Here is a 26846-nt window from a genome sequence, read left to right as displayed (position 1 = left end):
GTTGAAATCTGCACAGGAAAACCTCAAAAGCAAAACTGCACCGTTTCCATGCTGTTTCAGTACGATTTTGTGTGACACTGCTTATCTGTTTACAGCGGTTATGCCAATGTTTCAAGAACTAATTTCTTTCTGATTTATTGATTTACAAAATGCAATCCTTTAAAAACCAAAATACTTGATTGTCCCACTTCACATTGTTTGTTTCCGTATCTCCACACCTCCACCTCGTAACATTAATTACAGAATCAGCTTCCATCTGCCCTGTGTGTAAGGATTTGATTTCTGACAAAATGTCTGCTCAGGGATTATGTGGGATTTGATATGAGCAGTGACACAGAAGTTCTAATGCTTCTGAAAGATTTTTTGACAATCCCTCCCATGATAAGCTATATCGTAGCTGCCTACCCATTATTTGTTCTGTTCGTTGTCTATTGGTAAAAACACAAAGTGTAGTCTGTCTACTGTCTTTAATATCTGCTCTCTCTCTTCTTCTCTTTGTCTCTCTCTCTTTTGTTCTTCACAGTAACTCCTGGGTTCTTCTCACTTCACAAAAAGCCTCACTCGAATCCCCCGACAGCACCAGAAAAAAAGGGAATAACATCTGTTTATCTGCATATTTCTATGTTCAAAAAACAAGAGGGAAAAACACAGAGCTCGACAGAGGACACGAAACATCTCAGAGCATGCGGAATTAGAAAGAACAAATTGCCACTGGAGGACCAAAGGGAAAGCAAACCTTTTCTAACAGATCCACCAGTGTGGAGTCACCTCACCTGTACCTTCGGATTAAAGAGCAGGGTCATGTCCCAGTTGCCATGCGCATCGCCACGCTGACCTGCCTTCCCGGCCCCTCCCCCTTCCTCTTTCTATTGGCCCAGCTGCTGCTGCGGCTCCTCCTCCCTGGGCCGGAGTTAGTGGGAGCCGCCTCCACCTGCCCCTCCCTCTGCACCTGCTCCAACCAGGCCAGCCGAGTCATCTGCACCAGGCAAAACCTGGAGGAGGTGCCAGAAAGCATATCAGTCAACACGCGATACCTCAACCTGCAGGAGAACTCAATACAGGTAAATAATGGTGGACGGAGGTCAAATCATTTCAGTCTGTATTGCAGAGCTAAGCATGACTAATGTTTTTATTCACTGAGATGATGATGTTAGTGTTGTGAAGTTTTTTTTCCTTTATATTTGTCACACTTACATTTTTCAGATCATTAAACCAATTTTGAAATTAGACAAAGAGTAAATACAAGACGCATTTTTAAAATTATGATTTCATTTACTAAGAGAAAAAACTATTCAACCCCAACTGGGCTTATATGAAAAAGCAATTGCTCCCTAAAATTAATAACTGGTTGTGTCCTTTTGGCAGCAAGAACTGCAGTCAAGTGTTTCTTTCATCATTGTAGAAGAATTTTGACTCGCTCTTCTTTGCAGAATTGTTTAATTTCTGCTACATTGGAGAGTTGTAGAGCATGAAAGGCCTGTTTAAGGTCAAGCCAAAGTATCTCAGTCAGATTTAAGTCCAGACTCTGACTAATCCACTCCAAAAACTACATTTTTATTTTGAGCTATTCAGAGATGCTTGTCGGTGTGTTTCGGTGCGTTTTATTGTCCTACATAACACAAGTGGATTTTTGGTAGAGGCTAGAATTCATGGTTCCATCAATTGCAACATGTTTTTCAGGTCCTGAAGCAGCTAAGCAGCCTCAGACCATCACATTACCATCACCGTGTTTGAATGTTGCTATGACGCTCTTTTCATGTGATGCTGTGTTAGTTTAATCCCAGATGAAACAGGACTCAAACCTTCCAAAAAGTTTAACTTTTGTCTCATTTGTCTGCAGAATGAAGATGAGCCTTTGTGTTCTGTTTGGTCAGCAGTGGTTTTCAGCTTGGAACTCTCCTATCCGGTTGTTCAGTGATGACGCGACGAATCCTACTTCCGGGTCTAAAGTAGTCTGCGTTTAATATGGCTTTTGTGTTGTTAACATGTTTAATGTTATGTATTTTCTTCTATTTGATCTCAAAAAGCTCCTAAAACAGTCAGTGATCCCTGTTGACCTCCCTCGGCATTTATTACCACTAATCATTTATTTAAGCTCAGTTTTTAAAACCTTAGGATGTAACTACAGCCCAGCCCATGCAGCAGTATATGAATGACTAACCTCGTATTGTGGATGGATTATCTCAGTTGTTCTCCTGGCTGAAGTTTGGTCCTTTTACAGCATCCTGCCATGCGATTACATTTGTTCCTGACCACCGAGAACACTCACGTTAACTTTTATCGAGTGGAAAAAAAGTTAGCTTGTTTATATTATGCTAACATAGCTGTGTCGCTAGCGGTCACGTAGCACATCATTATATACCAGCTAGCCAAACTTCAGTAACCCTACAAACGTCACTGCTGTTTAGTTTTCTGTCTTCATTTATGTTGGAAGTGATAACAGAGCTGTACGTTTGAATTTGTTTCCAAAACTCCGCAGTCAGGACATGCTATATTGTAGTTAGATAGAAGCTAGCGAGCTAACTCCCTGCTAACTTCTAACTCCGTTAAATGTCATAAATTCCGTTTTCATGGATGCCTGGATGTTAAACTCAATTGTTACACCTGGTAGAGCAGAACGCTGATCATTTTATTAAAGATGAAAGACTTTAGACAGTTTTTCAACTCTCAGTAATGCCATAGTGATCGTTTGATATATGGACCTGCAGCAGAGTTTAGACCCAGACACGGCTAGTGACGTCAGACTGAACAATCGGATAGTCTCCTATTGATGTCATTTTTGCCCAGCCTCTTTCTTCTTGTTTAATAAATAACCTTAACCTTAAATAACCAACTAGTAAGGCCTGCATTTCTTTAGATGTTGCTCTGAGTTCTTCTGTCTCCTGAAGTAATTTTAGTAGGTCACTCACTCCTGAGAGGGTTCCCCACTGTTCCAGGTTTTCTCCAGTTGTGGATAATGGCTCTCACTCTGGTTCACTGGAGTACCAAGGCCTAAGAAATAGTTTGCAACCCTTTCCAGGCTGATAGATGTCAATGGCTTTGTTTCTCACCTGTCCCTGAGTTTCTTTAGATCGTTGCTTTTTCTTTTAGCCTGCTTCATTTTGTCGGACAAGTCCTTTTTAAGTGTTTAAGAGCAGGTGTGGAAGTAATCAGGCCTGGATGTGTCTAAGGAAACTGAACTCCAGAAAAATGTGTTAACCTGAGCCAGCTAGGGTTGGGTAGCTTTTCTAGTCAAATGAAATAAATGAAATAATAATTAAAAACCTGCATTTTCTATATTGCTTTTGTCCAATAATAAAATTTGTTTGGTGACCTGAAACAGTAGCAAATATGGAAGGAAAATAAGAAATAAGAAAAGGGGCAAACACGTTTCCACAGCCCTGTACATTTGCACTCAAAAGCAGGCGTGTGAGCTAAACAACAGTTTATAAGTTGTTCCTTTGCAAATATTTTAATTGCTAAGTATGTTATGACGGATGAACAGTAGGATTTAACAATACTGGATATTTAGTAGTTTGTACCAGTGGCTTGTTTGTACTAGTTCCAAATTTCTTGCAAAATTGGAAGATTTCCTCCTTGGACTGCAAAGCAGGATAGATAAGGATAAATCAGGATAAATCATCACTTTCTTATCAATGAGTTATGACAGAGCAATTGCAACAGCTACACTGGTCGCCCTCTCCCACATAGGGATTTTGAGGTGCTATGGGAATTCTTCTGTGTTTCACATGGTTTTTTAATGGGCCTCCTTCTTTAGCATACAGTATATAGGTAGACTAGAACACTTGTAGCTACATGCCTCCCCTTTCACTTCTCAAAAGAATTGCAGTACCTAGAAAAGTACCTGCTCATGGGAGACACAGCAGATAGATTCAAATTTTTGATCTGGATTTTTTCTGGATTTTCTGGATTTTACTCCAGATTTTCCAAATTTTACTTGTCTTGGGAGGGCTGTGCCAGGGAATCGAGAAATGGTTGGGATTGGCATAAAAAGAGCACCAGCTTTTAATTCCCTGAGGCTGGGTTTCTGTCTCCGGCCAGTCTGGAACCCAGTATCCTTCAGATGTAAAGGGGAATGTGTTAACCACTACAACAAGGAACTAATATGCTACCTATAGTAGTTATAGTGCTATAAAAAATGGCAACAATAAAAAAAGTCTTTCTTTTGTTGTTGTTATGAATCTCAGTTACCAAAAGGTGTCATGTATTAGTAATCAGCTGCTTCTCAAAAGACTCTCACATCCCCCAACTGATACTGATTGTTCTGCTTCGGTTACCTTTGGGTGGCAGCAGAGGAAGCGGTTCACTATCTGTTACAGGTTGTAGATTGAATACAGTTCAGCTCAAGAACAAGGACTACCACGGCAATCTGCAGTCCAAGAACAAGCCATTGGAGTCTACCAGAGTGAGAGAGGAAGGATTCACGCAGCTAAACTATATAGTAGATCTTCACAATAGTGATCCAGTCACCTAGCCATTAAGCTAATGGGGAAACACAAAAGGGGGAGGGCTGGAGCTAGCTGGCTAATAATGACTGGATTTTCCAAACAAGAGTGAAGGGATGTCCAATAACATATACTAATAATAATATACTGCAGATGATGTTGTTCTCTGAGATTAATAAAAAAAAGTAAAGTCTGTGTGTGGGAAACTCTGGAATATGACACAAATATTCACACATAAACTGCTAAAAAGAAAAGCATACAATACATGCAGTTTATTTCTGTAAGCATCATAAGCTGCATCATGATGCATGATGTAATTTCTGAAGGTGCTGACTGCCAGTCATTTTTCCTATAACACTAATTGATTGGAGGTCATGGTTCATTCTCTTTTTTACAATCAATGCACAGAGAAAACACTCATTCTGGCATTTGAAATACGCCACATTTTCAGCATTTCTTTTCAGCAAATAACCTATTGACACTTCTCTACAAACTCATTTATTTCTTTTATTATGAAAGGAGATATTTGCATAGTCAGTGATATAGCACAGTCGCATCTTGTATAGCAGATTGAGGATTTTCACATCATAATGCACACATCTAAAAATCAACACATACACAGACACCAGCACACTTATGTGTCTTTAACACTTGTGTTTGCATTTTTTGCCCGCTATCAGAGCGAACATTTGCGTTTGCAGTTGTGGATGTTAGGATTAACTTGTTGATACAGGTTCTCTCTTGGAAACTTTATTTCTAAGAAAAGACAAGAAAGTAAGCGACTATAATGGTAGAAAAATACACTTAAGCCTCTAGTGAACTGAGGGAATATTTTATGAATTGAAAGCAAGGCAGATTTCCATGACACTGAGCTGCCTTTTGTATGCATTACCAATTTATCTCGAGTCCCTAGACAGCATTTGTGGCTTTACAGCTGCAGGGGAAGATCATTTAACCACAGACCATCGATACAAAGCACATGAATCTCTAAATTTATAAACCGAGTGGGTTGATTTTAGTCTTTGCTGCAGCATTTGATGTAGCTGGATCCATCCTCATGTTCCTGACAGTGCCTTGTTCTTTTGTGGTTTTAAATTCATTTCCACAACATTTTATCTCCTCTAATGAAAAGCAACGAGTATCCTAAACGTTGTTAAAATTGTCCAGTGCATCTCTTATAATGTCAAATTGCTCTGTACATTGGACCGAGCAGCCTGATATTCTCTATTCCTCGGAGAAAACATCTTATTAAACTTTATGTGACGTTAACGGAGCAGAAATGGGACATCACGCCACTTGATTTGGTACGTGAGGCTTTAAGAGATGCTGTTAACATGAAAGGGGAGAAAAAAATAAGGAAATAAGAAGAGTATTTGTTGCGTTTTGTTTTTAGCCTACAAAATTTGGATTCGGCTTGTTGTATCCTGCAGCCCCACTTGAAATGATTAAAAATCTAAAAATGTTTTAACACCTGAAGGCATCCTAGATTCTCTGGCTTATTTTTTCCTTCACTGAGTACCCTCAGAGTAAAGCCTTGACAGCTCCCACCCCCTCTTAACATCCTCACCCCTCCCTTTTCGCCCCCTCCCTCCTTTTGCCTATCAACTCCCCTCTTCCTCTCCCCCCGCTCCTGCTCTACATACAGAAGAAGCAATGGCCTGACTCCAGGAGCCTCTGTGTGCCTCACTGAGGGCTTTGGCTGCACATATCTCAAACAGTCAGAGATTTAAGGGGCTTTTAGTCGCGCTCACTAAACTGTGTGTCTTTGACTTCACGCCAAATGAGCTCCAGTTGGACCACACCAATGCTACTGTGCTCTGTCCAGGGCCCGTGGCACCCATAGAGTTCAGATTCATGTCTTCCTGCAGACAAAATCATCTCTTTTTGTTTGTCACACCAAATTTAGTAAAAATGTATTAATTTAATTTCATAGTTCCTTTGTGGTTTGTCGTGACACTTTATGCGAATACTGTAGTCCAACACTGATAATCAGCTTATTAGCAAGGGATTATAATGTGTCAGTAGCAAGCCCCCTGAGTCTCACGGTAACAACGGTGTGAAAAGCACTTTTGTGTCTGCAGCAAGCGCTGAAATATGGTCAGGGTTAAGACAGGGTTGGGTTTACAGTAAATTTGCCACAGTGCTTTCAGATTTAATGAAAAGTCAAGAGTTTAACTGCTTTTTGTCATGTGATATATTGTCGAATGAAGCATGAAACTACTAATTAAAAGTGACCATTTTTTTTTTGCCATTTTTCATCAGTACAAGTTGAGCTGTGCTGTAGTCATAATGTGGGCTACTGATCAAATTCCTAAAACTTTATTTTGGTCACTGGGTGTATTTGACCCCAACTTAAATGGCACAAACAGTCCTTTTAGAAGCAAGTCTTGCAATTCCATAGCCGTCCAATTGGCAATTATTTTCTAAATGAATGGGAAACAGAGCAATTGTGAAACTACATGTGCAGAATCCATCCATCCACCGTTCCATCAATCCATCTTTTCTACAGCTCAACCAGGTCCGGGTCCTGCGGGCAGCAGTCTAAGCTCCTGGATGCTTCCTAGTTGAGAGTTTGGGGGCATTTCCTAGTGGGAGAAGATCCTGGGGGAAACCCATGGCAAGCTGGGGAGATTATGTCTCTCAGCTGGTTTTGGAACGCCTCAGTATCTTCCTTAAATTGTTGGTGAATAGGGAGAGAAATTTCTTGGCTAATATAGAGTCACTAGTTAAATCAGATCTTTTGAAGCTTAAAAAGTCTGATATTTTTGCCCAGGATAAAGCTTTAAAAGCTTATACTGCCTCCATGCAATGTGACGTACCTCCAACTATCTCCATGGGAGTCCCTGCCTCCTTTTACTGACAATAGTCTGACATGGGAGGGTCGTCAGGTAATGCAGCTCATCTGGGCATTTCAGGCTTTAAAAGCTGGTTCGCTGGGCATGAAGTACATTTGATGTTTGTTGCTTTAGTTTCAATAAACTACCTCTTGTGCAGATTCACTCATTGTCACATACTTTGGGTGAGTCTACTGAATTATGGCTTCACAATGACGCCTTTACAAAGACAGCAGGTGCAGCCTCACAGCTTGCCCTATCATGAACCTCTAGTATGTGAACACATTTGGCTCATATGTTCGTTGGTGTTGGCTGTTGATTGAGTTTTTGAGGACGTGGGTGGGATATCCACCATCTTTTCAGTCCAGAATTGTCCTAAATATTTGTATTCTCAGTGGGTGTTAGCCAAAGTTGTTGACTTAAGCTTTATTGTATCCCTGCTATTTACAACCTCTGATTGTAAATCAGAGCACTCAGTGTAACTCCATTACTCAAATGCATATTGTTTTAAGAGAAAGTCTAACGTGGAGGCCAGGGAAACCCTTAATTTGATCATGTTTATCTCCATAGTCAGAGGGAGTCATTCTCAAATGCAGACAGCAGCAGGAATCACTGAGGGTCAGCAGTTATCAGTATTAGGAGAAAAATACATTTTTATTTAAATGTATGGCTTCTTTACTTAAACATACATTTAGCCCGTAAGTCATTCATTAGCAATGTTTTTTCTTTTTGTTTTGCTTTGCTTTGTGTGTTTGTTTTCGCACTGATTTGTAACATTACAAAAACTAGACCATCTCCAAATTCCAAAGATTATTTGCTAAGAACAGATTAACATAATTTAATTACATGTTGGAAACAGATTAACACATAAGAATAACAGAATGCAGAATTAAAGAAGACATTTGTCTTTCAGGGAAGAAAATATTCTTTGGCCACTCAGCCGTCGCAATAGGATTTTCTCCTTTTTTGGAACATCCAGCAAAGGGGCCGATTACGCTTTTTATTGTTGTCTGGAAAATATATACTGTCACATACTGTTGGTGGATCCTCATGTTATACGGAGAAAAATTTCAAGTAATGAGGTCAAAATAAGTACTAAGTAATAAGTAATTCCCGTGACCCCAAAGATCAGGATTCAAGCTGCTCTCAATGTTCAGGCTCAGGCAGTTTTTTTCTACTCTAGGCTCTGCATGATGTCACTGAGAGTGGATATCACTGATGGATACATACTTACCATCAACCACTCACTTTCCTCTTGTGAAATCAAACACATTGTTCCAGTTTTGCCATCCATCCATCCATCCTTTTCAGCTTATCCAATTCAGGATCGTGGGGTGACCAGAGACTATTCAAGCTACAATGGGGGACAGATCACCAATCTGTCACGGGAATTTATCTGTCTATTTAATCTGAAAAATTCTGCATGTCTCCCTCTGACTTGTCAGTGCCATTGCTCCCCTGCATTGCTGCAGGCTCTTTTAACCCCTCCACCTTCTCTGATTCTACCTGTAGGCTCAGGGGGAGAGGTTTATTCACTGCTCACCTGATTCTCTGTGTATCATATTTGCAGGAACAAGCCTAGACATCCAACTTTAAATGTATTAATGCAACTATATAAACCAGTCACTTCCGATGTGTAATACAGCCATCTCGGACTCATCCCTCTGACCATGGGAACAGAGGTCCAGCCCACCTGTTTTTGAGAACAAGCAAATCAGAAGAGATTTAGCTTAAAGGGAGAGCGCTAAAATGAACTTTTAACTTTTAACTATCAGTGCATTCTGACAAAATCCAAGGATAAAAATGTGCAGGTGGGAATGAGCATAACAGTCTGCAAGTAATCTTAGACCTTAAAATAACCACAAGAGAAGAAACCAGAGCTGCTATCACACTTAGTTGCTGCGTGCTTGTGTTTTGTTTTGTTTTTGTTTTTTTCTATTTTGTCTCACTGTGTCCTTTCTGCCATTGTCATGTGTAATATAATGAGACATTTTTTGGTTAAATGGCTGTTTGGTATTGTTTGACAATCATTTAAAATCTTCTCTGTATAAGTTAAAATATTTTAAAAGATTAATTTAATAGTTGTAAAATGAAAACACTGACACATTACAGTAATCTTGATTAATGTGCATTGTCCCTAAAAGGAAAAAAACAAACAATAAACAATAAACAATGTCAGTATTAGTGCTGCATGTCTGCTAAAGGTTTTATATCATTTGGTATTCTTTAATAAATAAAAAAGCAAATTAAACATTTAGGGAAGCTGTTATTGATCTTCATTCTCATTGAGAACTAATGCATGACAGCCAAATTAACATTTTATAAGTGTATTTGGTTTGTTATTATGAAAGGTGTAATCGAGTTTGTTTTAAATAGCTGCTGTAAAACACAGCTTCCTTTTTTTCATTTTGTTCAGATACCTTTCTTTCAGTAAGCTCCATTAATAATCCTACATGTTTTGCAGTAACTTTATCATTACTTGTCCTTCCAGGTTATCAAGTCGGACACATTCAAGCACTTGAGGCACCTTGAAATCCTCCAGCTGTCCAAGAATCAGATACGTCAGATTGAAGTTGGAGCATTCAATGGCCTGCCCAACCTCAACACGCTGGAGCTTTTTGACAACCGCCTCACGCTGGTGCCATCACATGCCTTTGAGTACCTCAGCAAGCTGCGGGAGCTGTGGCTGCGCAACAACCCCATCGAGACTCTGCCAGGCTATGCCTTCCACCGTGTGCCCTCGCTACGTCGCCTGGACCTGGGTGAGCTCAAGAAGTTGGATTTCATCTCAGACGCAGCTTTTGTTGGCCTCATCAATCTGCGGTACCTAAACTTGGGCATGTGTGGGCTGAAAGACATTCCCAAACTAACAGCTCTTGTGCGCTTGGAAGAGCTGGAGCTGTCAGGAAATAGGCTGGAGATCATCCGTCCCGGCTCCTTCCAAGGCTTGGTCTCTCTTCGCAAGCTGTGGCTAATGCACTCACAGGTTTCCGTCATTGAGCGCAATGCCTTTGATGACCTGAAAAACCTGGAAGAGCTCAACTTATCCCATAATTCCCTCCACTCCTTGCCCCACGATCTCTTCACACCCCTTCACCAGCTAGAGAGGGTACACCTTAACCACAACCCCTGGGTGTGCAACTGCGATGTGCTTTGGCTTAGTTGGTGGTTAAAAGAGACGGTGCCGAGCAACACCACCTGCTGCGCTCGTTGCCATGCTCCACCATTCTTAAAAGGCAAATACATTGGAGAGCTTGACCAAAGCCACTTCACCTGCTATGCGCCCGTCATTGTGGAGCCACCTACAGACCTCAATGTCACCGAGGGTATGGCTGCCGAGCTGAAGTGTCGAACGAGCACATCCACAACATCCGTCAACTGGATCACCCCTAATGGCACTCTCATGACCCACGGCTCCTACCGCGTGCGGATATCGGTCCTGCACGATGGCACGCTCAACTTCACCAATGTAACCCTGCGAGACACGGGCCAGTACACCTGCATGGTGACTAACGCTGCTGGAAATACCACTGCAACCGCTGTCCTCAACGTTACTGCTGCTGATGTTAGTGTCAATTACACCTATTTTACAACAGTTACTGTGGAAACTGTGGATACTGTTGGAGGTAATGATTATGCGTTGGTTGCCATCAATGAGACCTTCATCCGTGTTCCACCTGGCCCCACTCCCTCTGATTTGTGGCCAGACGGTGTTGCTACCACAGACTCCTCTCTGCCTATCAGCTGGTCCTCCTCCTCTCCCCGCGCCACTCGACCCACCTTCACTGAGCCCATCACAGACGCTACCTTAATGGATGATGTGATGAAGACCACCAAGATCATCATTGGCTGCTTCGTAGCCATAACCTTCATGGCAGCCGTGATGCTGGTGGTGTTCTACAAGCTTAGGAAGCAGCACCAGCTGCACAAACATCACGGCCCTGCACGTGCCATCGAGATCATCAATGTGGAGGATGAGCTCGGCGCTGGGGCCAGTGGTCGGGGCAGCGGCATCTCAGGCGGAGCCACCGTGACACAGAGCGGAAGCAGTGGAATTGGAGGTACCCAGAGCCTCAGGCTGCACCACCCAGAGATAGTCAACTTGCCCAACCTGGCTCGATCGGAGCACCTCAACCACTACTACAAAACTCATCACTTCAACAACAACATGATGGGCCTGGGCCTGGGCACAGGATCTGTGGGCCTCAACAACAATAACAACCCCTCACCATGCTCTCAGTCACAGAACATATCCTGTTCCCAGATTCCAACCTCCACTGGTGGGGGAACACCGACAGGTGGCACTCTGCCCTCCCCAGTGCCCCTTCCTCAACTGGGTCTCCACAATTCTCTGAAAGGCCTGATGGGGAAAGGCCAGAACGAGCCACTACTTTTTAAGAGTGGCTCCAAGGAAAATGTGCAAGAGACTCAAATCTGAGTGAAAGTGAGGGTAGAAGTATGAGGTAAGAGGAAAGGGATGCTGGATAGTGACAGTGATATAGAAAGTACGCGAATATTTGAACTGACTGTAGCCTATACCGTCCTCGTGGACGGGTTTCAGAAAAAAAAGATGAAATTTCTCGTAGTTGCTGCTTTGTATTGTCAATCTTGGCAGGTAGAAGCAGATAGGAAGACTGAAGGAGACAGTACTGCATCTGATCAGTCCCACAAATAGCATCTGAACATAATTTTACACTAAGTCAGACACCAACACATGGAACGATCACCACAAAAATCACAATCATGTGCGCAACCCGCTATAGTCTTTGCCAAAGTCCAAGATCAAGCCAACTCTTTTCACCCAGTGGACAGCTATGAACAACAGCCTGTATGTTTTTTACAGATAGCTTCGTATATTTCCAGACACACTCAGTGTATATATTTAGAGGGAGACATAATATTGGCTACTGAACATGTTTTCAGATTAGTGTTTGGCAGAGACTCCGAATAACAAACAATGATTTGGGTGAGCAGTGCTGTCCCAGGTTTCCAGGAAGCACTAAAATACAGAGCAGAGCAGCGATACTGTTCAGAACACAGACTAGTACTTTGCAGGGAGAGAAAACAACAGCAATTGTTTTTTCCGAGTGGTTTCACTTCTCTCTCACTTTCTCACTTTTTTCCCTTTCACACTTTACTGGCTACTGTCTTCTTTGAGGGAAGAAAGCAACAGAGTGGGCTATCATGGGAGGAGAGAAACCCCGTGGCATGAAGGACAAAGAGCGATGTATTAAAAAAAAGGACTAAAGTACATATTATATATACCGTAAATATATTTTCATTCAAAGAAGTAAATTATAAAGAATCTTTATCAAGCTTCTGACTAAAAACTACGACGTCTGAAGAATATATTAAAAAGAAAAACACACACAGTTGTTTTAGTGCCCCCCACCCCACTGCCCTCCCCCCCCCCCCCCTCCCCCTTACTACTTCCCTCAACTTGGAACAAAATGGCCACTGACTGTGCCGCATAAGGACACGTGGGAGAGTGGGGGAAAAAAAAACAACAAAAAAAAGCAAAACAGACAAAATGTTTGAGTGAATTTATTTTGGTCTTGACTTTTTTGTAGCCACAGAGCGTGTTTTCCCCTCTCCTGTCGCATTCACATAAACAGGGTCACCGGAGAAGGGACGTGTTTATGCTCTACTGCGAAAATACGAAATACGACAACAGCTCTCCATCGTTTGGTACAGCTACAGCCTAGCGGGAGTGTTAATAATAATAATCGGAACGGTAATAATGATAACAAGGTTTAGCTTTATTTGTCATAATGAACGTTTAATGATTAGCACATGAAATGACACAAAATGTTGCACATGCTGATTTAGCATGCTCTACAGACGTCTCCAGATTTGATTTCAGCCGATCATTTGAGATTTATCCAAGGGATTATGTTATCATTATTAGCATTCATGCGACTATTATTATTACTACTTGTGCCTACAAATAACTGAAAAGTACTTTTTTTCATTTGTATATGACGCTGAAGTTGTTTATGACTGATCCTGTTGGACTTCGGCTAATGAACAGCAGCGGGACGGCGTGCCACTACTCCACATGCATCAGCAGGAAATAACTTGGCCCCCTCTAAATGGCTTCCTCAGTCCAGTTCTCACCAACTCCTCCAACTGTCTCAAGCAGTCAGGAACCCTCATGTTTGTCACACGTTAAAGACAGGACACGAACCTTTGACGAAGACTGCATCTTTGCAGAGGATTATCTCGCAACTGTATCTCAGTGTTATCGTGTGTGCGTGGATTTCATGGCAGCAGGGAACTACTAAATGGACGACAGGCATTGCCAAGCATTTCTAAAGGTAAGCGATGCTCGTTCAGTGAAGAGGAAGGAAGTGACGTGCAGTACAGGAAACAGAGATGGGGGGAACTTTTTTTCTAAAGAAAAAGTACAATTAAATGAAAAAAAATATAGAACCTTATAGATCTCTTTTAAAAAAAAAAAGGAAACAAAACTATTATGATAAGTGTTTTTCATTTTGGGTTTTTATCTAGTTTGATTTTTTTTGTTTTATTTTTAAATCAAGTGTTATCTTTATTGTAATATTGTTATTGTTATTATAATTAGCTAATTACACTGGTTATAATTATGAGAGATGTTCTGTTAGCAGAGGTCACTTTTAAAATTAAAAAAAAAAACTGGCACATAAAATGGCAGTGGAAGTCTGTGAAATTTGGTGGCTATATATTTTTTTTCTCCTTTATGTTACAATCAACTTTATTTGTAGTATCACTGTTTGTGTCCCTTTGGCTCTTCTTGAGATGAGACATAGCGAATGTGAAATGGTCAGCACTGGGTCCTTTTATTTTCTGCACAGGGGGACAGGAAAGGCCCTGCTCCGGTTTACAAGCTCAATCACACTCGCTCTGTACTTTTCGTGAATGTCATCACCATCACAGTGCTCAGAGTGCGATTGCGCTATGTCAACACCTCGTTGCCATGACTACACCCTCAGACTAATGCGCCAAACGCCGTCAGCATCGGCTCCTCGTAAGGCAGCCGGTCGCCCTCCCCCTCTCCTGTCCGTCTCGTTCCTTTTGAGGTGCCATATCTCGACGAGCCGGCCAGTGTTCCTTCAGTGGTAGCAAATCAACCTGAGCATTGTGCCCATGTCCTCACATAAAACTCCCTCCACCCTCCAACCCTCAGCATCTTGCCATCAGGTTTCCCTGGCAACTGTTGCTGCTGCGACAGCCCTTATCACAGCGTCTTGATTTGGGTTTCGAATGCTAAACAGACGAGAGCAGAGGGTATAGAACTCCTCTTCTTTTTTTCCATGCCAAGTAATTCACCCCGGTAATGTTCCTCGTTAATGTGTTTGATTTGTTTACACCAGCAACTATACTTCTCACACCGCTGACTTTCTCTTAGTGAATCATACGATTTACATGCCACTCTCCCCTATGTGTTTAATTTGCATAGGCCACCACACATTTATGCACCCAGCACTTGTGATTAACACTCATACCCTGCATCTCTCATTAACATATTCCTTCCCAAGCACAAGGGATCCATATTCTGCTCACAAGTTATTTACATATTCATCTGCCTCTGTGTGTGCAAATAACAGTGAAATTATCATGTGGGCATGCTGGTGGGTAAGAGTGTGGTGTGTGTGTGCGCGCGCCAGGTTTGTGGCTGAAAGCAAGGACTGTTACAAAAGCTATTTCCCTCCTAATTCTTCAAATACTGCGTGCCCTGCCTATCGCCTGTGGTAGCTCGCCACTTTGGAAAGCGCTGCGTAGCCCCTATAGCTCCTGTGAAGTGGCACAAACCAGAGGCCATGTTATTGAGGCTCGGTGTTAGAGAGAGAGCAGCGGTTGAGCTGGAGACACACAGTCACAGTGCTGCAGTGTCTGAGTCACAGAGCACTGAACACACTCCCAACAATCTAATGGAAATGCTGTGTTTACTGTGCAGGAAGGGACCCGCTCATTCACCCATTCGGGGAATAGGTGAAAATCACCAGAATATGTGCGCGTGTGAGTCCAAGCTTGAGTGCGTTTAGTGCATGTGCAGCTCTGGATTATAAAATGCCCGTTGTACTGTTGTGTAAGGCAAGGAAATCAGGACATTTGAAGCGGTACGCTGTTTATGGCAAGAGATGTTACACCATTGTTGATGCAGCGCTGCTCGGTGTGTGCGCTCCTGCACAGGTGCGTGCGTGCTCAGGTGGGCTTTTGCTAGCTCGGTTGTGTAAAGAGGGGAAGAGGGAGGAGGGGCGGTCAGACCTCCATTTTAAATCCCCAGTTTAAACCAGCTCTGTCTGTCTCCCTCTGCTTCAGGCAACTTTTGTGATCCTCTCACCGACACTTAAAGTAAAAATACATTTTTTTATTTATTTTTTGCGTAAGCAGCCCCCCCCCCTTCTCTGTCTCTCTTTCTCTGCATACTAAGAGTGATGAAACGTCCTCTCGATCGAGGCGACCTCCTCTTTCACCAAATCCTCATCGTCTTTTTAGCTCCCTGTCAAGTTCGGGGTCAAGGGTCAAGATGAGCAGCAATTTATGTTTACCTCACACTTTTAGCCAGCTAATGAAGGTTAGCGTTTTGGATTGTGCCATTTATTTTTATTGTTTCGCCCTGGCTCAGGGAAACGCCTGTTGGCGAAGCTTAAGTGATTTTTAATGTGCATTTTCAGTGGCTGTTTTGTGGTTAATCACCTTGACGGTGATGTGACTAGTCATAACAGTAATGCTGCACATGAAGTGATTTTTGGGCAGCTCGCTTGCGGTGGGTGAGGTTTGCGTAGTTGCAGATGGGAGGACACTGGTTCAATCTGCCGCTTGTTGCGACCAGCACTGTTTGAAAACAGGGCCTGTCCCCGAGGGCAGCCCCGCACACATGTTAACCTCAGCACTACAAGCCCCGTGTGAGCATCACGCTGCCTCATTTCTTTTTATCACCCCCCCCCCCCCCCTTTAAAAATAGCAGAGAAGTGACAGCCGAACTCAATGCATTATTGATACACAGGGTGTCAATGATGCATGTGCAGTCACCAGTGCTAATTTTCTCCACATTGCAGAGGCCAGAAGCATCAAACGGGTTGTAATTTATATGCATCGTTATAGCTATTATTTTTCACACGGTCATCAAGACGGTCCACGGGAGCCAAATGTTGCAGCTTGTCTCCTCACATGATGAGTGCTGCGATTCTAATAAGTGCAGCAGTGTTTTGTGTGCCACTGTGTCACCGAGCCAGCCCCCCCACACCGTTCCACTCCACCATCCCAACAGCAGCAGCCCTGTCTCGCTATGCTGGCTTTATCGCCGTCACACTGGTCTAAGGCCGATTTGATGGCACCAGTTTTCAGATGCCCGGGTCACTGTGTTCAGTCACATTATGAGAGAACTGAGGAACTTTTTTTGTCACTGCGATGCTCTTTTTCCTGCCAGAGCTTGAGATGAGATGTGCAAAGACATTTTTTCTGTGTCATCACTGTGAAAACCCTGCTCTGCAGCCACTTTTCAAACCTGACCGTGCACTTGGGTACTTATACATTTAAGAACCACGTGCACACACACACACACACACACACACACACACACCAGGGCACGCATGCCCTCTTGACACTGACTGAAGGAGTGATTTATTGATTGAGGTGCAGCTTTCTTAAACAATTTGCAGCTGAGTGCAGCGAAGGTTAATGCAAACCTCTGAACTGCTGCCATCATGCTTCAGTCCACACGTGTGTGTTTTACATCCTGTGAAGGTGTCCGTAATTTGAGAGCGACTGGGACATTAGCGCATGGCTTATTTCCTTGTTGCCTTGGAAACAATGGCGCCGGGTGCAAGATGTCCATTTTGGCCGTCTTGTGAGCTTTGAGCTGTGTGGAGTCAGAGAGGGCTGTCAGAGTGTGTGGGCCGTGACGTGAGAGTGATGAGTGGTGTTTCATCCCGGATGACTATCTCCTCTGTGTCACTCAGCTGTGGGTCAGAGGGCCGCTGAGCTGCAGCTCAGAGGAAAACTGAGAAAAATCCACAGAGTTGCTGTGAATAGCAAAATGGGACACGCTCACAGCCCATGTAATTGTAAAGTACCGATTAATGGGAATCATAAAGCTGGAGCACTGCTTAACACAGAGCTTCTCATGAATGCTTCATAAAGGAGAATATCAGTGTTGTCGTGTGAAAACCTTCCAACTGCAGTTTTGAACATCAGTGGAGTGATTATATTTTAGTATTTGTTCTTAGACGCTACAGGCCGTTTTGGAAGTGAAACCTTTTCAGAACTCCACAAAAGAGGCCCGTTCTTTCTTAGATCCTGAAAAGCTGACATTTGGGGCTGTGGAAGGTTTTCATCTGACAGCGACCATATTGCACTTTCAAATGCAGATTTGTGTTTTGAGAACAATCTGGGATGTTGTGGCTCGTGTTGGGATTTGGAAACTTCTGGAGAGACTTCATGCCCTCGAGCGCTGTGGAAAACTCCCCTCCTGTTTTGTGATGAGCGCCGACTCGGGGACTTGTGTTGTGGCCTGAACAAGCTCGTAACTATTAAAGGATGTGCTGACCTAGCAGCTGTGCTCCTCTCAGCGGACATGCTTACAGTTAAGTTTCCAAACGCATATTCCCTGCTATCCACAGCAGTCTAGCTTCCAGATTTACTGTTTCTGGGAGCCTTGGCTCGGCATCATATTCGCACTCTGGTGTGTGTGTGTGTGATGTTTGTTTGAAGCTGGGCAGGGGCCACGGAGTACATTTCAACGCTTTGAAGTGTAAATTCAGGTCTGGTTGGAGCACCTTATGGGGGGCAGGGAGGAGATAGCGACAGCCATATGTATGTAGGCTGGTGGTTTGATAATGGAGTTGTCTAACCGCTTATCTGTCTACTGAGGCAACAGAGCCCCCAGAGGACATGAGGTCAAACCCTCACTGGATGTCAACTCAGTGTCAAGTCAGACGGTGTCTGGTCTCGGAGAGGTGAAACTAGAGTAGAAATCAGCACTGACCCAGTTAAGGCTTCCCCGGCTGAGCTTTGAATCAGACCTGGTTCATCCTCTCAAGTTTAGAAAAAGATGAAGCGGTTGTAAACAGTCATCAATATGAAATAAACTTTTACTGGAGATATTGATTTTTCTTTACCCTTTTTTGTCTCCACCCCCTCATGTCAGCCAGTGAGGCATGCTGCTTCTCTCATTGGTGCTGATTTATTTATCCGGTCTGGCCCTTAGTACCCTCATTTCATGTCTGCTCTCATTTCTGCTCGCAGTCTATGTGACACCAACCTTTCAAGTTATATTTTTAACCCTGATGCTCGAGAACGGCTACGAGCGACGTTCGACGGGCACCGCAGTGGCCTCGATTGTGCTCAAGCTGCGGCGTTTTCTGTGCATCCCGTCATGCCAGTGCCACATTCGCTAGAGCCTGCTTACCACGCAACAGCTTCTGTCGCCTCTGGCTTCCCCACCCTCTGAGCCCAAAGGAAACAGAGTGACGAGGGACGACAGAGTAGACAGAAATAGAGAAAGCGAAAGGAGAGATAGACTGCAAAGGGACGAGGATGACAGGAGGAATGAAAGCTGACAATGAGAGACATCCTGTCACTCCATATCTGTACAGTTTTTTTACTCTACATGTGCGAGTGTGTTTGCATGTGTGTGCACCAGTGTAAGGCTCCAGCTCAGTGTGCGCTTGTGTAATAGCCGCATGAGTGGCATAAGTATGCATATTTATGCATACGTCCGAGTGGGCTGCGTGCGTGCTTGTGTGCACTCGAGTGCGCACGGTATCCGTGTTTGTGTAATTGTGTGCGGCAGAGATAAAGACATGAAGGAGGAAGGGCCGCTGTGGTGCTTATATGTCACCCAGCGCCAGAGGGGAAATGACTCCTTTCTGTCCCCGACCCAAGGGAGGCAGAGGAGGAGCATGGCTGACTTCTCCTGCTTCTCTGCCTTTTCTCACCCTCTCCTTAAGAAATGTAGCTAAAGCCTCAGTCACAGCCTCTCCCCCCTCTCTCTCCCTCTGAGTCACACACACACACACACTCGTATGCTTGCTTGCTCACAGGAGTACGTCTTACATTATCCCCCTTTCTTCCCCTCATGCTTCTCATCCCCTTAACCCTTCTGTTCTCCTCCTCCGCTCTTCTCTATCTACCTCATATTTGGTGTTTCACCCCACCCACCTTCTCCTACTGCCATTTTCCACCCCCCCTGCAGCTAGATGTTGTGATTCTGCATTAACCCCTTAATCCTCCCATACATAAACAAGTACACGTGCAGTCGTGCTCCAGGTTAGCCCCCTGCACCACTCCGATCCTCTCTCAGGAAAATGGAAAACAAACCCACAACAAACCAAGGCTTCTGATATTTCCTTCCCTCTGTTCAATTAAACATGGCCTCCATCTGCTTCTTTGTTTCTCCTCAGCTTTTCTTCTGCAATATTGACTATGGTTGTTCTTGTGATTGTTTTTAAGACTGTGTTTTAACCTGTTATAACCACAGATGTGCATATTAACACTGAAGGAACATGTCACAGGGGTGTGTGCGCGTGCGTGTGTGTGTGTGAGAGAGAGATGGTGTGTGTGGAGAACGGTGGATTTGTTCTGCTTCAAGGTTCCGTGCCAAATCTTTTTCAGAACATTCGATCTCTGTTCATGTGCCATACTGAGAAATTTATGAAATAAAAATAACGTTTTTTCACAAATTGCAATGTGAGATCGTGTTGCTTATTTATGACTGTAGGTCTATTAATGAAAATCAGTGAGACAGAAAAAAAAAAGTGGAAGACCATGTGTGCCACATCATTAGAGTAACAAATGTTGTTTCCGCAGGTTATTTTGCCTCGCATATGTGTGAATGAATTCATGTGAATTCTTAATGTGTGTGTTCTTCCATGTCGCTGTTATTTTCCTTCAGTCAGCATCATTTTTTTCCCCTCAGCGTGCTGCAGCAGTGTGTTTCCAAGAGATTGTGTCACTGTGTTAAACCTGATTTGACACTGAGGCTGTGGACCGGCTGGCTGCAGGGTGTGTATTGTGACCCGAGCTGCTGACCTACGCCTGCGCCCTACGTCTGCTTGTATGCCTGTGTGTCTTTGTGTTCACGTGGGTGCATGTCTGCGTGTGTTGTTCTGTGGGATGTTGTTTAGCCTGCGGTGAACACTTAGCTCGTGCTGGCTGGGGGATTGCCAAGAGGTCAGCTTCTGAATAGTACTGACTCAGGGTTACAATTATTGGCTTACAATATTTGTGTGCGTTTATATGTGCGTTTGCGTGTATGGGTGCAGATTATGGGTGTAGGGGTGTGTTAGGTTTAATCCGCTTTACTGTGATACTGATTCTCCTGTCATGTTTGTGAAATAAAGTCTATCATAAACAATTTTAATATCATAATTCTTGTGGCTATCTGCCTGACAGTGGACAAGAAAAGCACCAAGGTCTGGTGCTATCCATCCATCCACAGTGGTGCAATGATGAAGCACCGCAAGAAGGTCCAAACTGGGGACTCAAAACTCCAAAGTACTCTGAGTTTGCATATGTCCCTCCTGCGTGGGTTCTCTCTAGATACTCCAGCTGCATTCCAAGAATAATAATAATAATAATGGATTGCATTTATATAGCGCTTTTTGGGACCCCTCAAAGCGCTTTACAATACCACTATTCATTCACTCTCATATTCACACACTGGTGGAGGCAGCTACAATTGTAGCTACAGCTGCCCTGGGGCAGACTGACAGAGGCGAGCCTGCCATATCGCGCCAATGGCCCCTCTGGCCATCACCAGTAGGCGGTAGGTGAAGTGTCTTGCCCAAGGACACAATGACCGAGACTGTCCGAGCCAGGGCTCGAACCGGCAACCTTCCGATTACAAGACGAACACCCTTGAGCCACGATCGCCCCACGACACTGATGTTAGTTTAATTAGTGATTTTAAACTGGGTGAAGATGTGATTGTATGTGACAGACGGGCATACTGCCTCTTGTCCTATGACTAAAACAGCTTTGCAGCCCTGGACCAGATAATTATTTGAGAAAAACTATGGATGAAAGTTCTGAAAAGATATTTTTCACTAAATATTGCCGCAAATCTGTCGAGATCTGAGCACAATTAATCCGAGAAAACAGATAACATGCATATATGTCTCTTTCCTCAAAAAGAATGTTCAGTGTTCTAGCTGGGGCATTGAACAGTTCTCTAAATGTCCAGGTTTAAAACGTGTTCAATAATGTAATCAGGAATGAAACATAATCAATGATTCTCTGCTGGAGATGGCTAATAGATCAAAGACTTGATGGGTCTTGGGTCTTGCAAGTTGCAGTGCTAAAATCGTGCTTGCACAGCAACATGTATATTTAAAAAAACATGATAATTTTGAGCCAAGGTAGCAGATCTGTTAAGGTGCTTTCGGACAGGATCTAGCACCTGCCTGCGCTCTGATCTGACACTCATTATTTTCAGTGGTTTGCAGCAAGCAACGTGCAGGCAAAGTGCACAGTTGTGGTTAGCGTTCGCCAAATTTAAACTAAAATTTGCACGTGCATTGAAGACTGCCTGCATAGCATAGCTGCAAAAATGAAATGTTATGCTGGCACTTTTTGTTTAAGACATTTTACCTTAAACTACGATGTGCACTACGATGTGCACTTCATGGTGTTGCCAAGGGATAAAAAAACATATTCCTATCCATCACTGGGACCATAGAACCTTATAAAAAAACTTCGCAACAAGCCATCAAATCGTTTTTGGAATCAAAGTGGTGCACTGACCAGCAAAATCAAAAGACCAACATTCCTTAGAGTCAGTAAAGTAAATCCGTTAACACAGCTTTGAAGGGAAAACCTTTAAATATTGTATCATTCGAACATGCAAGACAGCATCCAGTGTGAAAACTTGACTTGGTGTTTCCCTTGTGGAAAAATCAAGTCTAATAAATTGGCCTAAAATGCCTCATTTATTTTTTAGAAGCATTCAAGACCCAATGTATCATTCTTACTTTGTTTGCCTTTATATCTGCAGTGCACAACTTTTGTCTCCCCCTTCTGGCACTGTTGACGTGGGCTTATGACGTACATGAAAATAAAGAGAAATATAACTTTACCTCAAAGCAACAGTGCAGAAATACTAAAAATATTCAGCACTGTGTGAATTTGTTCGCCAAGGTGTTTTATATGTAGGTACTGCAATCTGGCTTTACTTGTTTCAGATTACTCCAATTGTTCAAATCTAATACATGAACTTTTCCATTTTCTTTCAAGCAGCTTTGACATGTAAACCAGGACGTATTTATTCTTTTTTCAAAGCTGTAATCTAGCATGTAATCTTAGCTTTTCCTTTCCCCCCCTCCAAAATTCTGTAAATTCTGTAATCAGATTATTGTAATCCAGTTACACATTATGTATTACTCCTCCAGCCTTTGTGTGGGTGTGTGCATGAAGGGGGGGAATGCAAACAAGCACTGTCCTCTTTTGCATGAAGTCTGTGCACAATCAGTGTTAAATAAAACAGGTTTGAATTGCATGAACATCATGTAACTTGTATTACCATATGAAAAAAAAAAGTGACACGTCCTCTGCATGGGTGGATTAGTTTAAGTGCATGGTGGAAGGATATCAGTAAGGCGAATGCTAGCTCTTTCCAGTGGAGTCATGTGGTGGAACTTCAAAATGCTGATACAACGCCACCTCCTTTTGCATACATGCTATCAAGAGTGCAGTCCACGACCGCACTGAATAGATTATGCAAAACCACCTAACAATTCTCATTTTCACCTCACCGACACGAGTATCTACATGACTCAAGGGTAGAGCAGCAGTATGTATAAGATTAGAACAGACTGCATGAAATCCAGGGCAATTTATATGTGACAAAACACTGAGGCAAAAGCATGCAACTCAATCACAAGAGTCTATTTCTCTCTCAGCTTTACTTATGTTAAAATAGTTGTGATTGAAGGCAGTGGGGAACAAAGTGACGGGGGGATTGGAATAGTGATTTGAGAAAGAGGCGGAGAAAAAAAGGAAAAGGGAGGACCAAATGAGTTTTTGGGGTTTTTTTTTTTTGGGGGGGGGGGGGGATTGTCTCTCCTTCCCTTTTTAAAGGCCAATTCTTGCAGTTGGCTGGAATCTAAGTGATTTCTCCCTCCTGCCTCTTCCCTTCTGGGGCCCGTCGGATGTCACTCTGCTCCTCACTGCCATTTGTCTCTCTTTCTGCTCTGGTGCTTATGCTACGTTGGCGTCGTCTGCATGGTTACTCTGGGAGGTGAGCTTCGTCTGGAGGTCAAGGCTGGAGTTAGTTCTGGATGTGAAGGTCACAGCCAGAAAGAGGTGTCTCTGTCTTCTTTAATTCATTCTGGTGTGATGAACGGTCCGTGTCACCCTTCCACTGCCCCACACTCGCTCTTCCTTCACATCACCACTGTCCCGCTCTGCAGTGATACAGTTGTAAAGTGTAACCTTGGAGACAGGGGCTAATCATCCATCCCATGGCTGCCCGTTTAATCCTTCTCCCTCCACCTCCCTCTGTAACTCTACTCCCCATCTTTCCCTCCCATGTCCTCTCCACCTTTCCCCTCCTCTTCACTGCAACAGGCTTTTTTGCCATTTCACTGGGTTTACAGTATTTTCTCAATTATCTACTTACCTCTTTACTTCACTGCCATCCCTCCTCACCCCCTGCCACCATCATCCTCCCCTCTCTTTGTTTGTCCTGTGGAAGGACATTTGTTTTCCTGTGGGGGTAGAGGGGAATCGACATCGAGAGATGAGTTATTGATTAGAAAGCAGGTTTCGAGAGAGCGGGAGAGAGATGGAGGGAGAGAGAATGAAGACAGGATGACACGTGCAACCTATGACACATCCTGCATACTGTATCGAGGCGCCGCATCTCGGTGTGACATATGTGCAGTGTGCTATGTACCCGCTGTAACATGCAGACATGATTAATGGTGACACAAACTGTGTTTGTTGTGTAAAAATTAATGTTTATCAGATTATCAGACACGTGGGTGCCCGTGGGTGGATTCAGCAACCTGGCAGGCATTCGAATAGAGATTTTACGTCACTGGAAGTGGTAATTCACTGTTAATCTCAATCCCATTATTGACATTCACTGGGACCTCAAAATTAGCCCTTTTTTGAGCCTCGGTGAACATAATGCTTATTCATTTTGAACTTTATTTATTGCTACTTTGTCAAAATGAAAATCAAGGTTCTCTCACAAATAACAGCTGTGCACCAAAGGTCTTCTCAAGAAGGCTATCCATCCATTTTCTTAACTGCTAATTGAAATCTGGGTCTCCCGGCTGGAACCTATCCCAGCTGTCACTGGACAAGAGGCAGAAAACATCCTGGACAGTTCACCTGTCCATCAGAGCTAACACAGAGAGACAAGAGACAACCATTCGTACTCACATTCACACCTAAGGCCAATTTAGAAGCACCAATTAACTTAACAAGCACGTGTTTTGACTGTGAGGAGGCCAGAGTACTAAAGAACCCACAGAAGGGTCCCAGCTGGCCCACAAATTAATTCTCAGAACCTTCTTGCTGAAGGATAGAGTTGTAGTATTAAATAGTGTTTTATATTTTTTTACGTTTCTTACAAATGAGGAAGTGTCTGTTTTTGAACGTTAGCTAACCAAGCTAGCTAGCATTTTAGCATTGTCGTCACAAGCGTCCAAGACACTTAGTCTGTAACATACAGATATTAATTTGGCTTTAACAGATCCATGGTAGTAGCATGCTCAACTGCTCCAATGGAGCTGAGATAGGTAATGAATACAGCTAGTTCTGCTAACTGTCATCATGATTTCTACAACTTTAATGTGTAGCTGTATGCTCATTTCCAACTTCATATTTTTATCCTTGGACTCTAACCCTCTGGAGTCCATGGATGTGCCGGCATGTCCAAATCACATGACCGATTTAAGATGACAGCAAGATGCAGGCTCACTGAATCTCTGTTTCAACTCATGGACCCTACAGTTATGATGATTTTATCGACAATTTGATGCATACAAGTTTTATACCACAAAAAAGGACTGAAGCCAACAAAATAACCATGCATACATTGACTATGTTGCACTATGCAGATATTTGCTTTAGACTGATATACCAAAGCACCATTTGCTATCAGTGGGGATTTAAAATATTTGGTGCTTATTCAGGAGACAGAGCATCTACTTTTAAAATGAGGCTGGAAACTTTCCTTTTTGTTAAAAAATATAGTACATATAGTGTTATAGAGTGTTTCACTCACTATGTGTTTACACATCAATCTTTAATCTTAATGTTACTATATTAAACTTTGGCTCTCTTCCACAGCGTGTCTTTGTCCTGTGTTCCTCCCCCTCACACCCAGTCAGTGGCAGCAGATAGCCCCCCATCCCTAAGCCTGGTTCGGCCAGAAGTTTCTTGTTCTCTGTATTCTCATAGGGTCTTTACCTTATATTCGCCTTGAAGTGAATGTTGTAATTTGGCGCTTTATAAATAAAGTTGATTTGAATAATTGCTTCTTTCCCAAAGTGTGTTGTAGGATTAGGGTTAGAGTTATCATATGTGATGACAGACCTCAAAGGGTAACTTTGCTTGACTCATATTTCAAAATATATATATTTTTTTGCAACCCTTACATATATCAGCTGTTCAAAACATCCTGATTGGCTGAACCATGAACAGAAAGTTTGAAGAGTAGGTGGGTGTGGCTGCTGTGCTTATTGATGACCATGTCTGACCAGACATACCCAAATTGTTTTAAAAATGCCTGTACAGAAATCCAGCATTTAGAGCAGTCTGGTGCCTGAGCCTGACCATTTGGGTAACGGGAATTACTTGTGCCTTTGTCTTTGTTTACTATGACTCCCCACCATGGTAACATTGCACATATTGCAGAAAATAAGGAAGAAGGGAACAGGTGACCTTGAAATAATTTGCAGATTTATCTGGTCTTTTTATTTGCCAGACTCATCTGATTCGTACACAAACTGAAGTCTCAGTTTCAGGGTGGCTCTGTGAGGTTGTAAATGCTGGTTAACCTGAAAATGAGGCTATTTATTTCCATTCTTGAAAGGCAGCACCCAGGCGATACCATTTTCCATCTTACTGTGACACATCCTAAATGGACTGTTAAACCTAGCGTAAGATAATGAAAAGCCTACACACTTTAAGAGCAGGTATGACAAAAGCAGATTGCAGTTAGACAGAGCAGAGAATATGTCATCCCAGGAGAAGGTCAAAAAAATCCCGCAAACAACACAAGATGTAATTTATAACAAGGATTTGCCAAGGGATAATATTTCATGCACAGTTATCCATGAAGAGATGTCTATTTTTTTTCCCGAGAGCAAGCATATGTTCTGTCAGACACCGGTGGAAGCGTCAACGTAACACCAATCCACCAGCCAACATGTGTGACTGAGTGTGCATTAAAAACAGCTTTTAAGGAGGTGGTGGAGTCTGGTCTGTGGTGTGCAGCGTCTGCAGCATATTGATTTGCGATAGACACTATCAGAGTTCCAGTCTGGGCCCCAACAGTGGGCTCTTGTCCACACATCAGTTTCCATAGAGCTCCTCCAATCCTGACATCCAACAGGATTCCAACAAAAGAGAC

General features: G+C 43.1%; 1 protein-coding gene across 3 annotated transcripts in view; it reads left to right on the top strand.

The window, feature by feature from the left end:
- lrrc4ba (leucine rich repeat containing 4Ba) overlaps positions 1–25746 on the top strand; it is a 57876-nt gene extending 32130 nt beyond the window's left edge. The window contains exons 2-4 of one of the 3 annotated variants that reach the window (XM_026164147.2): positions 524–1061; positions 9771–11742; positions 25562–25746. In XM_026164147.2, the coding sequence (XP_026019932.1) occupies positions 816–1061; positions 9771–11717 (2193 nt within the window). In that variant the 5' untranslated portion in view covers positions 524–815 and the 3' untranslated portion in view covers positions 11718–11742; positions 25562–25746. Of the gene's footprint in view, positions 1–523; positions 1062–9770; positions 19945–25561 lie in introns of those variants that run through there. The other 2 variants (XM_026164146.2, XM_026164141.2) reach the window with 2 other exon arrangements.
- Positions 25747–26846: the final 1100 nt, after the last annotated feature.

This window comes from Astatotilapia calliptera, chromosome 4 (assembly GCF_964374335.1).
Source record: "Astatotilapia calliptera chromosome 4, fAstCal68.1, whole genome shotgun sequence".
Classification (NCBI taxonomy): domain Eukaryota; kingdom Metazoa; phylum Chordata; class Actinopteri; order Cichliformes; family Cichlidae; genus Astatotilapia; species Astatotilapia calliptera.
This window is presented reverse-complemented; position numbering and strand designations above follow the sequence as displayed.